Source organism: Podarcis bocagei (assembly GCF_964188305.1).
Source record: "Podarcis bocagei genome assembly, chromosome: 10".
NCBI classification, from domain to species: Eukaryota; Metazoa; Chordata; class Lepidosauria; order Squamata; family Lacertidae; genus Podarcis; species Podarcis bocagei.
Window position 1 is genome coordinate 32,736,350 of NC_138135.1, and position 17,079 is coordinate 32,753,428.

The following is a 17,079-nucleotide window of genomic DNA, read 5'->3' on the forward strand; positions in this document are numbered from 1 at the left end:
CCCCCTCAGACTCTGATTCTCTGTGTCTACCTTCAGAGTCATGAAGCTCCTGGGAAGGTTCAAACCAAACCTCAGTATTGGCATGTAGTCTCTCCCAGCCACTATGTTCACAAAAACTGGCATTCCTGGAGATCACAATGCCATTTGTCCCTTCAGCAAAGCGGAAACCTTTTCCCAGCTCCTGGTAACCCACAAACACTAGCTGTTTGGTCTTAGGATCTCCCTTTTTCCTCATTTGTTTCGGAATTAATACCCAGGCTTTTGATCCAAACACATGCAAATGGTCAATTTTAGGTTTTTTCTGAAACAATTTAAAGTACGGGGTTGTACCTATTGTTTGGTGAAAGAGCCTATTTTGGAGATAACACGCGGTGAGCATGCTCTCCCCCCAATAAGACATGGGTAAATCAGCATCTTCAAGCATGGCAAACATCATATCTTGTAAAGATCTGTTTTTTCGCTCTGCAACGCCATTCTCCTCTGGGGGAAAAACGTTCGTTTTTCTATGCCCAATGCCACGCTTTTGTAACCAATCTCTAAAGGCATTTGACATAAATTCGCCACCTCTGTCCGTCTGAATCCTTTTGAGTTTAATGGACAGAAATCTTTCCACAGATGCCACCCAGCCTTTAAACTTAGTGAACACGTCACCCTTATTCTTCATGGGAAAAACCCAAGAATAACGTGTGGCGTCATCCACAATTGTTAGTGAAAAACGCGATCCACCCCTGCTTACAGCAAATGGACCAATTACGTCCATGTGAACCAGCTGTAGCGGTGACTCACTAACTCTGTCACTTCTGGGGTAAGAGACTCTGTGGGTTTTAACCTTTTTACACACATTACAATCAAGGTACTTGTTACAATTCTTTAAATTACCCCCATCAGCCAATTCAGACATTTTTAGTACACTTTTCCAGCAAGCATGCCCCATTTTCCTATGCAATAAGTGCACACAGTTGTCATGTATAGCTTTGTTATTCACTGCAGGCTGAGATTTACTGACTACTGCTGCAACTTGAGATCCTGCTTTAAGCCAAAACAAGCCTCCCTCTGACTTAGCAGTGCCTAAAATCTCACCAGCCTTCTTAATAATGCAACTGTCTCCTTCAAAATACACTTTAAACCCAGCTTTTAGCAAACAATCTACAGACATCAGATTGCTCCTTAATGACGGCACACAAAGTACATTTTGCAGGCATTCACGAAGACAAGGAACAAAAACTGCACCCCCCGAAATCACTTCGGAAGTACTTCCGTCTGCTAGAGCCACCTGGCTGCGCTGTGCTGAGTTCTTGGAAACAAACAATTCATCTGAATTCACGATGTGGCGAGACGCTCCCGAATCGACCACCCAGACCGCTTGTTTCTCATCAGCAATCTTGACCTCGCCGGTCACCAGCTGAGCCGACTGTTTTCGTTTGAAGAATTTCCTTTTACGCTGCTGCTGCTGCTGCTGATCTCGTCTCTGCTCCTGCACCGGCAACTGAGACTTGACCAACTCCGGACATTGTCGTTTTAGATGCGCTGAAGACCCACATCGGAAACAACGCCTAACAGCAAACGCTGACTCCTCACCAGTACGCTGCTTTTGCTTCACCTCTGGCACAGCATGAGAACTCCCTCCAAACCGTCCACCTGTAGAAGCCTCTGCAGCCACCGACCTTTCTTGCCTCTTCTGCCATTCTTCAATCAAACGCCCAGTAACGTAACTGACTGATAAATCACGCTCCTGTATGCCTTCTAGAGACAAAACTAAATTATCCCAGCTTTCCGGGAGAGAACTCAAAATAATAGCCACCTTCTCCTGCTGGTCTAAGGCACAGTCTCTTTCCTGTAGCGCAGCAAACTTTAACTGTAAACTGTGTAGGTGTTCTTGCATTGTAACCCCAGGCTGTAACATTGCCTTGTACAATGCCTTGCGAATGAACAGCTTGGAAACCGCTGTCTCACGCACATGGAGTTCTTTAAGTGCTTGCCACACACCTCTAGCTGTCTTGATTCCCCTCACATACGGCAACTGGGAATCTTCCAGCCCCAAGACAATTGTGGCCCTTGCTCTTTGGTCTTTATCGAGGTCTTCATCATCAGGCTTCGTAGGAAACTTACTCACCACTTGCCAGAGACGATCCCTCTGCAGCACTGCCTGCATGCGTTCCGACCACAGCAAGTAATTGGAGTCATTCAGACGCTCAAAAGCCATCTGACCTGGTTGTGAGGCCATCTTGAGAGCGATGTCCCTGGAACCCGGAACAAGCTACTCACGACCACCGAGAGAGAAAACAGGAACCACAGCACCCAGCACTCACACGCTGCAGCTGTTGTCCTTGTGTCCGCTGCGTCACCAGCTCACCACGGTCAGGAACCAGCCAGGAACAACAACTTCTGGAACTACTGGAACCAACGCCGTTGATGCTGACACCACCGCAACTCAGGCTGGCAGCACAATGCCCATAACCTCATGGAACTTTGGAGTGTCAGGCATAGCCCTATTGGCTTTAGCCCAAACGTAGCAGAGTTTTCCTGCACAGCGAGGAAGCTAGTTGCGGCGGTAATGACTAGTCAGCTAGACTCAGAATAACTATTTACAGGATTTATTAAAAGGAAAAAATAAAACCAGCAGAGTTTCTGCATACAAATAAAAGCAAAATAAATCCTCTCTCTCTCTCTCTCTCTCTCATAACCATACACAGCACTTCTAACTCCTAACACACCTCACATCAAACTGTGCTAGCAATCCCTAGATAACAGAGTTGAGTGCTGCTCGTTAACCAATCAGAGTGAGTAGTTTCTAGGTCAAGCAGACCTGGGCTTTCTGCCAAGAGTAAATTGACACCAGCTTGAGTTAATTGGTGAAGCTAGAATCTGCAAGTTTCCCACGAGAACCAATTAACAGAAACTGAAACAGAAACTGAACAGCCTTTTCAACTCTTCCTCCCGTCCGCTGGGTGTCGCTGCGCAGCGGCAGAGCACAGCCCGCGCGCTTCCGCTCTCCCTCTCCTTCCGCTTCCGGCGACGCTCGCTCTCTCCGCTGCCGGCCGCCAGCCTCGTCGTTGCCTGCCCTCCCCTCGTTGCAGTCATGGCCGCCGCGATGCCCCTTTCCCCGGAGGACCTGCTGCTGCCTAAGTCCGCGGCAGGCAAGGCCGAAGAGCTGGAGGAGGAGGTGGAGGACGACGACGACGAGGTAAAGCCAGCCCCTGCTGCCGCGAAAGCGCCGAGCTTGGCCGGGCGGCCATGTGCGAGGTGACCCCGCTCTGGAGTCGGCCCTGCCTTGGGCCCAGGCGGGGAGCTCGAGTGAGCTGAAGCCCCGGCCAGGAGACGTGGGAGGAGGAGGAGGAGCAGCGCGGGAAGCGTCTCCTCTGTATGATTTCTGGAGGGGGGCCTTGCACGAGCCGGGGGGGGAGGGGGCTCGACGGAGGGGCGGTGCTGCTGGGAGCGTGGATTGGTGCCTGCTGAGGTTTCCCCTTGCAGGAGGACTCCTCGGGTAATAATAATAATACTATTATTATTATTGGCATCTGGCTGGCCGCTGCTGAGAACGAAGCTCCGGACTAGATCGGCCTTTGTTCCCATTCAGCAGGGCTCTTTCAGTGTTAACGGGGTCCAGGTTTAGGGAAGCGGTTTGTGGGGCGAGTCTTGATTTGTGGGGCTCCCACCCTCATCTCTCCTTTCCCCCATTTGCAGCTGGACGAGACGCTGGCAGAGAGGCTCTGGGGCTTGACAGAGATGTTCCCGGAAAGCGTCCGATCGGCAGCTGGAGCTACCTTCGGCGTGTCTCTTTCTGTAGCCCAGAAAATGTACAGGTGAGGAGGGGGAAATGGGAGGTGAGGACCCAAGCGCCTTGGTCCCTGGTCCTCAGATACCATGTGCAGGTGGCCGCTTAGCTATGCCTCGCAAGACTTGTGGTTTGTGGGTGGTTAAGGTAGCCCTTCTCAGGGAAGTGGCTGGCTCCTTCAGCCACCAAGGGATGGAGAATTGTTAGGGAGTTGGTGGTGTTTTGCATTTCTTAAGTTGGACAGAGAGCCATTGAGAACGCTTAAACTTCCTAATTCAGAACTCTAGACGTGTGTGTTTTTAATGTGAGGACAGAAATGACCCGTTGTAAGCTGTTTGGATAATGATCATCAAGCAGTTGAGAATGTACCATGCATATTCAAGCTTTAATGAAGAAAAGGCTGAGAAATGAATGCAAATTAAATATAAAAAACCCTTTGCCTGCAAGGAGCCATTGACATGGAATTGATAATAATAATAATAATAAATTTATATCCCGTCCTCCCCAGCTGAAGCCAGGCTCAGGGCAGCTAACAACAATCAAATAATCCAACATTCTAAAAACATCATTCTAAAAATTAATTAAAATCAAATTGATAATAAATAATTGAGATAATTGTGATATCTGTAGTTGGGGAGAAAAGGGGTTCTATATTTACTTGTGAGAGTGAAGTTCTAGAGAACTATTTTGAGTATGCTTAGAAATATAGCACTCATAAGTCAGTTATAGTAGTTCAACTAAACTGAGACCTTGTAAAGGGCTTGGGCCCTTTATTACCTGAAATGGTAATTTTCCTTTTGTTCGCTCTTTAAACTCTTTTATTACACACACATACTCCATATAGACATGAATAATAAATGCAAGGCTGTACTACACCAAACAATTTGTCATCAAATATAAATATAAATTTCTCAGGTTGTGGACACAAAATAACCCTGTTAAATAGAATTTATATTCTCATTTTGTTCTTTTATTAATGTAGTCGTGATCATATTTTCTTAATCATTCTGAAACAGAATACATACTAAGAAGTTTCCATTCAGAAGAAACCAAAATTATTGCTGCTAATAAAAGATTGTGAATCAGTAATTTGCTTCAAATATAATTATATTCTTTTAAGACCTCCAGTAAAATAATTTCCATTGGAATATCCTTGTAAGTCCTTTGCATCAAAAACAAAGAATCCTATGATGCTTTTAAAAATAACAAGCTTTTTATAGCTTAAACTTTCATGGACTAAAGTTCATTTTGTCAGATGTATGAAGTATTATCCTGAGATAGGTATATATAACGAACCGCTGTTGGCTGCTAATGATTAAAATTAAAATGTTGCTCTTCCAGGTGTTTCAAATTTTGTGAGGGTTGGAAAGCATAGCTTTGTTCTCTTGTTTAATTTCTAAGCTTTCATGACACAGTATCCTAATCTTCCCACAAAGATCAATCCATGTATTTAACTCCCCCCCCCCAAAAAAAAAAAACATTCTTAGTGTGCATGCACACGAAAGCTCATACCAAGAACTAACTTAGTTGGTCTTTGAGGTGCTACTGGAAGGAATTTTTTTATTTTGAGGAGGAAAGGTTTTTCTTTTGAAGCGATATCCAGTTATGTCCACTTATTTACAAACTTCTGTGAGCAGAAGAGGATTTCCCCTTCCCATTGTAGTCTCTGCATGCTCAAGTTTGCTCTGGAGGGTTGGGGAGCTTTTCAGAACAGATTTGGGATCTAAAATGTGCTGTGGATGACAGAAAGCTGCATCACATGAGTAGAAGGCTGTTTGTTTGATGTTGGATATCACTCAGGTTGCCTATGATCTTTAAGGAAACTTCATTATGGTATAAAACCAAACTTTATACACTATTTATGCATTTAGTTCCTTCCTTTGCTAATTCTTTGTGTTTGAATGGAATCTTGATAGTTTTAAGGGAGAAATCCTGGAGGTATTTCAGATTGTGATGGATATTTATAGGGAGAGTATTTATATTTGGAAGCAAAAATATGATTGTGATGAGACGTGTTGTAAGGTTCACACACACTAATGTTGCCATAGGAAGGGGATTTAAGGCTGCAATCCCATAACTGTTTACCAGAAAGTATAAGTTTAGATAAGTGGAGCTTACCTTGGAGTATATATGAATAGGATTGTATTGAAACTGGAATAATTGTCTAATGCAATCTAACAGTGAGATCTTTAGGATAAGTCATTTCCATTGTAGTAAAGTTGGAAACATTAGCTTATTACCTTCTCTCCCCTTCTCCCGCCCCCAAAAAAGATTCTCCAGGGCAGCTTTGTGGATTGGGACCACTTCCTTCATGATCCTAGTTCTTCCTGTTGTTTTTGAAACTGAGAAACTGCAAATGGAGCAGCAACAGCAGATGCAACAGCGACAGGTGAGAACTGAATTACAGCATTTTTTTGGCCTATTAAGTCTGTGATTCTCATCCTTTTCAGAATGTCCCTCCTTTTATCTGTGAATCTTCCTCCACCACACAGTACATTTAATTCCTGAATCTTTGCATAATTACCTGTCTCAAAGCATCTAGTGGATCAGTTTCACTGTATTTGATTCCTTTCTTCATCTATATCTTTTTGTGCACGTTTTCTCATGTAGCATATACCTTTGCTATATGATGAAATAATAGCCCCCCTCATTTACTGCATGACCTCTTTCACTTTTTTCCTCCTGATGAATCACTTCCCGCAGTGTCTTTTACAGGCATTCCATCATCCTAACACTTTCCAGTCACCCCAGCTGCTGATGCAAGATGGGGTAGATTTCTGCATAGTCTCTTCCTTTCTATGTTAATTCTAGCTTTTGTGCTGGCCATAATTGCACCGAACCAGCTGAAAGAGTACAAAACATCACATTCCCAGATTTGGCTGGGGTATTTCCTATTTTGTGACTTCAGAAGCACATCGGCTGATGGTTGTGTCCGCTCACAGCAAAACTTCTGAGTGATGACATTTGACTGGTCTTATTAGTAACAATGTGTTCCTTTATTTACAAATAACACTTGCCCTGTTTTTCTTATTAGCATGAAATTATGATTGGTTAGTTTTCTTCCTTTTCTATGTCTGCAAAAGTTACACTTTTTAAAGCTGCATATCACCCTTGATATAAGAGAACCTCTTTGGTCACCTGACGGGGGGGTATTGAAATATTAGAATTGCAAAACACTTCTCACACCGCCTGAATGACCATGTCAGACGTAGCTAATACTGTGTTTTCAAGTACTTTACACTTCATTCACTTAATTTTATCAGGGCAGTTTTTTCCACTTATATGAAAGTAGAAATCTATTACAGTGGTACCTCTGGTTGCAGACATGATCCGTTCCGGGGTGCCGTTTGCACCCCGAAAAGTCCGCAACTAGAGCGCCTCTTCTGCACATGTGCATGGCGCGATCAAGCACTTCTGCGCATGTGCAAAGCACAATCACTTTTGCGCATAGTGCGCAGAACGCTTCTACGTGTGCATGCACGGCGAAACACTTCCGGGTTTGCCGTGTTCACAAGCTGAAAAGATGCAACATGAACCTAACGCAACACAAGGTATGACTGTATTGTAACACAGCCTTGTATTTAAGTACTGGAACGCCACACCAGCAACAGCATGGTTTTAAGAAGAGACTGCTAATATTCCAGAATGGTAGGAAATGCTGTGTTCCCTTTTTTTAAGTTTTACAAAAGATCTGGAGGGTTATTCACCAGAAGGTGAAAATCCTTCCTCCAGTAGGCTAAGTAGTTAAAATGCTGCTCTTGCTTTTGAAGCATTTGTAAACTTTTTCACATTTCTTAACAGATTTTATTAGGACCAAACACAGGATTGTCTGGAGGGATGCCAGGTGCTCTGCCGTCTCTTCCTGGAAAGATTTAATGAAGCTACACTGGACCCATATCGTGGAATGAAATATTGAAATCATTTGTTTGAACTGTTTGATTAGGCCAGCGTTTTTTTCTCATAACCTTGGGATATTAACTATTCTTAATGAAGGCAGAACCCCTATCTGGATCTCCTGCAATCTTTAGGCAGTCATGACTTTTCCATCCATTCAAGCAACATTATAGGTACCTATGGAGACTTTGGAAGCTTCTGTTTTGGTAGCCTTACCTCCAGGAAACCACCTCAGGACATGTCATATTTGGTCAACTTTAACCTGTAATTGTCAGTGTAAGTAGCCCTGCGTTCTTCTCCAACTGTATTTCAGAACAGTAACAGCAAGAAATGGAGTAAATATGCCAGAATGTGCAGCATATAGAAGAACCTAGAATGCACTTGACTCTATGCAGTGAGCTCTTACTTGAAAGATATTTGCCCTACAATGTTACATATTTGAAAAATAAGGGAAGCAGGAAGAGTCATTTTTGCCAAGTCTTATCTGTGCTGAATCTATTAGTATCAAAGTTAGCTAGAGCACTTTTGTATTAAAGTTTCAGTGCAAACATGGAAGTATTTTCTTTATTACCTCAGGCTTTACATACATTATACTTGCTAACAGCAGGATACTAAAACTTACCAATTGCGTGTCAACCCTTAGCTTTACATGCTTGTGTTTGGTAGTAATGGCAGGGAGGGACCATCTCTGATGGAGAGTAGCTGGGCAATAAGTTCTTCTTAGGCTATACAGCTTCATACCAACATGTGTTTATTTTTTCCCTTTATATACATTATTACAATACAATTCAGTTCAACACACAGAAGTGACAGGACACAGGAAGGCTTTTTCATTTTTAATATTTGGTTAAACAAAATACATCTCTGTAAACAAACCCAAGACAAGGCTATAACAAAACCAAACAAGCAGGAAAACAATTAAGGGCTTCTTCATTCCCAAGCAATGGGAATGGGCTGATTCCTTTCCTCTGCTGCCATAACTCTGGTCCAGAGGGGTGGGTGATCACATGTTCCCTTTTCCTGAGCTGCTGAATCACACCACTTTTTCCCTAAGGACAGAACAATGACATAAATACACACAGACGGAAAGAAACAGCTGTATGCTTTAAAAGATATTTGCATATTGTGCACTGGTCCATTGGCTTCCATGCAAACGGGGTCTCTCCAAAGTGCTATTATTTAGCCAGCAGATAAAATAATGTCTTTGAGATATATTTTTTTTTGGGGGGGGGGTAATGGCTTCAAGTCAGAAGCAGAACTGCAAGCCTGATGTTCTGCTTGTGAAGTGTGTGCATGTGTGTACAAATTCTGCTAGCTGGCTTTGGTTATTGGAATGTGTAGTCCAGAAGAAAGGGGAGGGCTTTTGTAAAAATAGAAGTAATTAGGCTAGGACTGTAATACATGCAGAGAATAGCCAACACAAGTTCCCAGTATATTGCCTGCAAGGTGTCCAGAGGTCAATAAACAAGATGTTGAATACCATTCACACTGCATTCAACTGTGAAGGGCTTGGAATGCTGGCTTAGAAAGCATTTATCTTGCTCATGCTTAGAATGGACAGGTCAAATTCCAAGGATGTAAGGGGTCGGTTTCAGCCCTCCTTAACCATTACATTTTCCTATAGAATGAAACTAAAAAAGTGGGTTCTACTTCCACTGTTCCAGTACTACTGAAAATGAAGCTGGCAAAAAGCATTAATAATGAAAAATGCAACAATAGAATAAACGGGGTTCAAGGAGAAGTCAATCGAGTGAAAGGCCACCTTCTCCATTTCACCTACTAACTAGCACAAAGAAGTGATGTGAAACACCTGAATCAGATCAGAAGGAAAACTAATTCAGTCTCCTGCCAGGGTCTTTAGCTCGTTCACTTAGTTGGTGAGGAGAGAAGAGTTAAATTCAGGAGGGTCACCTGCCAATCATAATGGAAGAATGTGGCTCAGCCTACCTGTTGTAAACAGTCTTCCCTCATCCCCAGCAAACTCGCTTAAACATTCTCAACCCCAACAACTGACAGCTGCTATACAAGAGCAACAGAAATCTAGCCCTTTGATCTTGTTTCCCATAATTCCACTTGGAAATCAACATTTGCTCCATTTCCAGCTTCCTACCTTGCTGAAACTTGGTTACTCTTCCCTTTTGTTTCATGATTTCATCCTCAAAACAGCCTGTAGTTTTATTCCCTGCTCAGTGAATATTTCCCTGAATTACAGGACAGACAGATAAGAAAAATAAACACAGGCTACATGTGGACCACCTAACAAAAATACTTGAGGCTTTTAAATAAGCATCAATTTAGCTACCACTTTTCCAAACTATTCAGTCTTTCATTTTCAGACCACACTTAAAAAGAGCATGAGACAGGAAAACTCCTGTAAGGAGTTCCATTATTATGGTCCCATTTTGTCTACATCTCCCCTAACTCTTGGCACAATTACTATTACAAAAGGGGAATCCACAAGCACCATACCTTTGCTAAGAGTATCTAGAGTTTCCTGAGAGACCCAAATGGTTTGCAAATTTCTTCAACATAAGTTTGGTGTTGGAGACAAAGGACACACATAATGAAGAGTATGGAGGCAGGAAAAGCCCAAAACTCCTGTAAGGAGTTCCACAATGAGGGTTGGAGGGAGGCAGGCATGGCTTTGGGGGTGGGGAGAATATGCCCGGCCCCAGCCCTACCCTGAAGGAGACACACACTAGCCAAACAGTAGCTATAGGAACTCCTGGAGACAGTTGTGTGTAACCCAGTATGAAGTCCTAAGACCGGGGGGGGGGGAGCAGGAAATTTAAGGGGAGAATTCCAACACCCATTTCTAAATGAAAGTATGCATTATAATTAAAGAGCACAGATCTGGTTCTGTTACGTCCACCTCCTTCTCTTCCCCTACTACATGTCCAGCTTCTGTTCTTCATGTTGGCTCCGACAATACCTTGTGGTTGCCTTATGGCCTCATAATGGGGGGGGGGGGAATGCCAAAGTTCCAGGGAAGAGGAGAAGAGTGCTCATTATCCACATCACAGGACATTAGAAATTGGTGGAGGGAGAAGGACCAGTATTGTAGTGCGAGGACAGGGTAGTTGCAGGTCATGCATCCGCTTTCCAACTCTGATGTGCTTCCACCTCTTCAGGCACCACTAGAAGAAGTTCACAGTTCTTTCCTCGCAGCTGGTGTCTCAAAAACTTCCTGTAGCAGTTAAAGGTGGGTAGGGGAAAAATAAAGCACAGTTCAAATGCAATCTTTTTGTTGAGTGTAATTTTTGGTATGCACCTACATTCTGACATTTGAATAGCTTTAAGAACTTGCAGGTCAGCCATGATTTCATCTTATTGGTTTTCTTCAGCTGGAACTGCAGAGATCTTAGAACTTTCTTTAAAAAATCTTACTGTTCAAAAGACAGCAACACCCTTTAACAAACTTTGTTTTAAAAGTCTGTGAAGAAAATGGAAGGTGAGCCTTGAGCCTTACTATGAATTAAGTATTAAATAAACTAAAAAGAGAAAAAAAACGAGTGTGTGTGTGTGTATGCTTCTGGTTGCACCTGCCAGTCGAATGCAGCCCCCAACAACTTTCCACCAGGGTAATGTTGCCCTTGCCCTGAAAATGGGTTCCTATTACTAAATAACGTCAAATGCCTACTTTTGAATCTGCGCTAATTCTAAGTTAAGGGTAAGGACAAAGTCTAGGCTTTTTTTTTCATTCTTCACCATTGTTGGTACACTTTACTCCCTTCATCTATGGGAGGTTAAAACCAATCTACACTACGGATTATGCACTTCAATTCACAATACGTTCAGAGGATGGGCACCTAGGTTATACTGGCTAGGATGGAAGAAAACCTACCTGAGCTCACTTTCACCTCCAATGGATTCAGGCACCTTGAGTTTAGAGTCAAGGTTATAGTAGATACCTCCCACTTCCCGGACACAGATCCAATGTTGCCGTTTAAGAGGAAGTTTCAATGGACCCCAGCAGAGGCTTGATGGCAGATTCATAATGAAGCCCATCACATTGGAGAGGGCAATTACACTGACATCCCTGAACAGAGAATAATAGAAGAAAAACTGTTAAGCTCTTACAGTTATTTATAAACCCAACTAGGAAGAAACCAGTTCCAATGATGGCAAGTCTCTCTTGACAGTCTGGTTCTCTTTACCTGCGCTTATCCCACCAAACTGCTTCATAACCTTTGGTCTGAAGAGCTGCCATGATGACGTTCACATCATAGTTCCCGTTTCCCAGCATGCTTTTCTTGTGGGGTGTCACCATGGTGTTGGGAGACAACCTGAACATGAAAACACATTGTAGAAACATGAAGATAGCATTGGTCCCAAGCGGATGACGAAGCAAGGCTGACCATTTGGGGAAAGATAGCTGAAGATGGACAAAAAGGTTAATAAGTTTGACAGATTAGAGAACTGGGCAAAAACAAGCAAGATGAATTTTAACAGGGAGAAATGTAAAGTATTGCACTTGGGCAAAAAAAATGAGAGGCACAAATACAAGATGGGGGACACTTGGCTTGAGAGCAGTACATGTGAAAAGGATCTAGGAGTCTTGGTTGACCACACACTTGACATGAGCCAACAGTGTGACGCGACAGCTAAAAAAGCCAATGCAATTCTGGGCTGCATCAATAGGAGTATAGCATCTAGATCAAGGGAAGTAATAGTGCCACTGTATTCTGCTCTGGTCAGACCTCACCTGGAGTACTGTGTCCAGTTCTGGGCACCACAATTCAAGAAGGACACTGACAAACTGGAACGTGTCCAGAGGAGGGCAACCAAAATGGTCAAAGGCCTGGAAACGATGCCTTATGAGGAACGGCTAAGGGAGCTGGGCATGTTTAGCCTGGAGAAGAGGAGGTTAAGGGGTGATATGATAGCCATGTTCAAATATATAAAAGGATGTCACATAGAGGAGGGAGAAAGGTTGTTTTCTGCTGCTCCAGAGAAGCGGACACGGAGCAATGGATTCAAACTACAAGAAAGAAGATTCCACCTAAACATTAGGAAGAACTTCCTGACAGTAAGAGCTGTTCGACAGTGGAATTTGCTGCCAAGGAGTGTGGTGGAGTCTCCTTTTTTGGAGGTCTTTAAGCAGAGGCTTGACAACCACATGTCAGGAGTGCTCTGATGGTGTTTCCTGCTTGGCAGGGGGTTGGACTCGATGGCCCTTGTGGTCTATTCCAACTCTATGATTCTATGATTCTAAGTTAAGTCCACTACTCTGTCTGTGCATTTGTAAGGAAGAGATAGGTGCTGGGATGGACAGGAAGCGGGGAAGTGCATTAAGTGTTCTCAAAGTAAACCTATTGTTTTTCTGTCACCAGATTTATATCCCTCAAAAAAGAAAATGAAAGTCATTGCTAACATATAGAAGATTACAATGAACCATTATAGAACCTACAATAAAAGGCAGCAAAGTTTCAAAGAGTGAGAAGAATAAACTTTCACAACACTAAACCTGACTGGACCCTGATAGAGACTTCATCCAAAACAGAAGAATTATAGTACAATGATTTCTACACTTTTGAAAAACTGGTAAAATTCTTGATTTTACAGTGGCAGATACCTCTCTGTGTTGAAAGAGCATGACACTCCTGTAAGATTCAAACATCAACTATTGTCTGAACAAAGCCAAGTAGGTCATGCTGGTTTCAATCACATGAACAAGCTATGTGTGGTATCCCAACAAGCTCAATCTGTAATTATGACTGGCATCTGGAAATGAGCAATCCTCAGACATTTACCATGAAATGATCTCTCCACAGCCAAATGACATTTGTTCATCCATAATTACTCTGGAGGAACGAATGGCACCTTGTCCTTTCCCCTAAAGGTTAACAACAGACAGTGCCACTTTTTAAATAGGCAAGGAAGATCTGCTTTGATCCATTTCACATGCTCATGGTAACCAATACAACAGTCTATGATCTAAGACAGTAAAGAAAGCAGGCAAAGATGTATTTAACAAATTAGGACTGCATAGGGCCACTTTGCTCTGGTGTGCGATAGGCAAGTTTTGTGGGTTCGTTAATTACAGCCATAATCCTTCAACAATTACATTTGTAAAGACCTAAGCCACGGAATCCTTGGTCAGGAACCTAGACGTTAAGAACTTTTCTAAATGTTCCTGAACATTTACACAAACTTCACTTTTCAGTTCCAATAACTTCAAGATAGAAACTCAAGGGAATCCACTTAAATGTACCGTGTCTTAAATTAAGCCTCCCAAGAGTCTCAAGGAATATGGAGAACTCCCAGAAGAACAAGAAAACACTACATAAACAACACAGGAACTATTGCCTTGACTATATTACCTATTTTAATTTTCAACAAAAACTTCATACCATCTTTAAAATATATGCATGATCCTAGGTATTTTTACTCAAAAGAGTAAGCCCCTCCGTTATATTTACTCATTATTAAGGGTGCACAAGACTATCCATAAAGAGAGATTGGGAGAATTCCAGTTTGCAAATGGCTGAGTAGCACATTTCTCAAAACATTTGTAGTAAATAAAGGATCGAGCATACACGGAAGGACTACCACCTATTTTTTCAGTTCCAAGCACTGTTTTCACGCTAGTTACTAACACACATGATACAATAATGGGACCATATCAGCTACTGTTTAGTTGGATAACAAAAGAAGATGCAGCAGAAGCAACTTGGGTGGTTGAATGGTATGGTGCATGGAAGAGTTAAGGAGCAGGAGGACTTGTAGAAGACACTGGTTCCCAGAGAGCAGACAGAGAGATATGATGAAAGACTGGCAGATGTAGCCTGAGGGATGATGGTCCACCATACCCAGGACAGCAAGAATTGTATTTAACATCAGGAAATAAGTGTTCTCATGAGATCCCCTGGCTACATTTTGCCTGTGTGTCTTTTTAATTACACATTAAAAAACCTATGCAAAGCGCAGCTCTAAGAGGATTTTGTTTCTGCTTCAAAAGCTGGTACGTACAGAGAGGCAGAACCCTGGACAAAAAGGCAAACTTAGTCTCCTTAGTAAAATGTGTGGCGATTGATGAAACAAGAAACCATTCAGAATCAGTGTTAAAATTCTGGAAACTCTTCTTTTCCTCATCCAGAGTTTCTGAGGCATTAAATACAACTAAAGAAGTGAATGTGTGTACAGAAAACAAAACAACACCCCCCCTAACATAATGCTGGCAAACCAAGTTCTTCTTACCTTTGAAAAATCTCCTGTAATGTGTCTCGGGTAAAGGCATTGCCATCCTGGAAGACATTATTGAGGGCATGGAGAGCACATAACTCCCTGCGCTGTTTTTCATGATAAATACGCACTGGCATCGGCTGTGGTGTTTCAGATGATTCTGATTTTATTTTGTCACCTTTCCATGGCACACAACTCATTTTTTTTTGTAGTGCAGGACGTGAAGATATGAGATGACAAAGTTTATAAAGTTTCTCCCCACCACACAAAAAGCAGAGCAAGCAGCCTTTCGTTTCTAGACAACTCCAGCCCACACAAGTGGAACACCTGCTGTTACTTCAATAGTTGTCTTCACTGGATGGCTGCAGAAATAACTTAAAGATTTTAATCATTTTTCTCCCACCCTCCCACCTCCTTTAGCCTGCAAGGAACCGTCCTTAGTATATTTGCATCTTTTTCTCGGCCTCCCCTTGAAAAATGTTTTATATGGCCTTAACATCAGAGTGTCAGATAGAATGTATCACATCGCTCTTTTTCCTCCATTTCCTTTGGTCAATGATGCCTCCAAGACAAAGATCCACAGCCTAACTTTTAAAATATGCTCAATCTAACAACAATAACAAAAAAGGTGTGGGGGAAGACAAATATCATGTAATTAAGCAAGGCCAAGTTGGTGCTGTCCAGAAGGAATACAGGGCCCCCAGAGAGGCATCAACTGCATTTTTGCAATCTTGTCAGAGAGGCTGCGTCCCCAAAAAACAGATGCAGAGAGGCAGGGAAACAGACTGTTTCTTCCAGGTGGGGGTCCTCCAACTTCGCCAGGTACAAAATTCCTTGCCCAAGGCTTCTTGTGTTCCTGATGGGAGAAAAGAAAAGATCCAATGAAGCACAGAATTATCACTGCCCGGTTACCGACTTTTTAAAACAGCACTCCAGAAAAGGGTTTCCAGAACTGCTCTGCATAAACAAAACAAAAAAAAAAGCCACGGAGGTGCAAGGAAGGCCTGCCTTATGAGATCCGGGGTTCCCCACATCCGGAAAGAAGGGTATTCCTTTGCCTCACAAGCACCCCCCAGCCCTCCTCGGCGTCGCGGAGGGTGCCAATATCCCGCCGTTAAGTGCGGGCAGGAGAAGCGCGTGCAGGAACTGCGAGGGGGGGGGGGAGAGTAGGGAACGGGAGTTTGTGCTTGCAATCACAGCAATTCTGGCCTGTCCTGGGGAACCGCAGTCATGCAGTCAGGAGGCCCCTGTGCCCGCTCGGGGGGGGGGCAGCTCCTTCTCTGGACTGTGGGGCGCGGAGGGGGGGGGGAGGCGTTGAACTCGCCAACTCGGGAGAAGGGGGAACCGGAGAGTCTTTTGAGGGGAGAGGAAGAAGAAGGGACTGTCCAGGGTGACGTGTGGGAGAAAAGAGCTCTACTCAGGTGGGGGCCAACCCCACAGGCCCTCCGGCATTTTTGTTTTTTGGGGGGTGGGAGGGCACGGAACGCCTCTGTCCCTTCGCGACCCCTCGCCCCGTCCCCCCGTCACGCTGCTACTCACCCGTTAGCGGCCCCAACCTGCTGAAGCCCAACAACCACCCAGGAGCCAGCGCATGCGCAACCATAACAGAGCCCTTCCCCGTCGCGCGCGCGTGTGTGTGAGCGCGCTGAGCCCGCCCCCGGCGCGGGCCTATGGAGCAGGGTTCCGCGTGACGTCAGAGAAGGCGGCGATCGCTCTCTCCCTCCTCCCTTTCAGACGGCGCCGGAGACAATATCTTCTGAAATCTTAACCCTCGGCTGTGCGTGCGGCTTGAGCTGTGCCTTATTATAGGCAGTGCGGAATTGTGGGGCTCAGGGTTGGGCATGACGCGCCAGGAGGAGGACCGCGTGTTCACAATTCCTCCTCAAGCCTACGAAGCCCGGCGCGGACGGTATTCTCTGCCAGGCGTCCTCTGAGCCCCGACCCACTTCACAGGGGTGTTGTTAAGGACATAAAAGGCGGGTGTAGGCATTCCTAAGCCGCGTGGCGGGTGGGATAAAAATATAATTAACGATATGCCTGCCTTTGAGTCAGAGAGTCATGGTTTTAAATCACCGAGCCTCACCCGCTCCGTTTGGGTGCCTGACATTGGTAAACATTTCAGTCGGTGCATACATCGTATACTGAATAGTTCGCGTAAACAGAGCTGCTCTTAAACCGAGGTACCATTATTTCAGGCAGCTTGCATGCATGACAGCCGCTGCTCG

At 44.0% G+C, this 17,079-nt stretch overlaps 2 protein-coding genes across 8 annotated transcripts; one reads left to right on the forward strand and one right to left on the reverse strand.

The window, feature by feature from the left end:
- Positions 1-3,022: 3,022 nt before the first annotated feature.
- Positions 3,023-8,224, forward strand: TOMM22 (translocase of outer mitochondrial membrane 22). Its single transcript, XM_081211153.1, has 4 exons — positions 3,023-3,184; positions 3,685-3,803; positions 6,047-6,164; positions 7,577-8,224. Exons 1-4 carry the CDS (start codon positions 3,080-3,082, stop codon positions 7,649-7,651), a joined length of 417 nt encoding a protein of 138 aa, XP_081067279.1. The 5' UTR covers positions 3,023-3,079; the 3' UTR covers positions 7,652-8,224.
- Positions 8,225-8,492: 268 nt separating this feature from the next.
- Positions 8,493-16,525, reverse strand: JOSD1 (Josephin domain containing 1). 7 transcript variants are annotated; one of them, XR_014012425.1, is made up of 7 exons: positions 16,394-16,525; positions 14,870-15,710; positions 11,827-11,955; positions 11,514-11,708; positions 10,602-10,856; positions 9,780-9,870; positions 8,493-8,718 (listed from the first exon to the last, which is right to left on the reverse strand). XR_014012425.1 is itself a non-coding variant. In XM_081211149.1 (5 exons), the coding sequence occupies exons 2-5, from the start codon at positions 15,052-15,054 to the stop codon at positions 10,757-10,759; spliced, it is 609 nt and encodes a 202-aa protein (XP_081067275.1). In that variant the 5' UTR covers positions 15,055-15,710; positions 16,394-16,525; the 3' UTR covers positions 8,493-10,756. The 7 variants fall into 7 exon arrangements, 2 of the variants coding, with proteins under 2 accessions (XP_081067275.1, XP_081067276.1); XR_014012427.1 differs by having other exon boundaries at positions 10,139-10,856; XR_014012426.1 differs by having other exon boundaries at positions 8,493-9,870.
- Between the last annotated feature and the right edge of the window lie 554 nt (positions 16,526-17,079).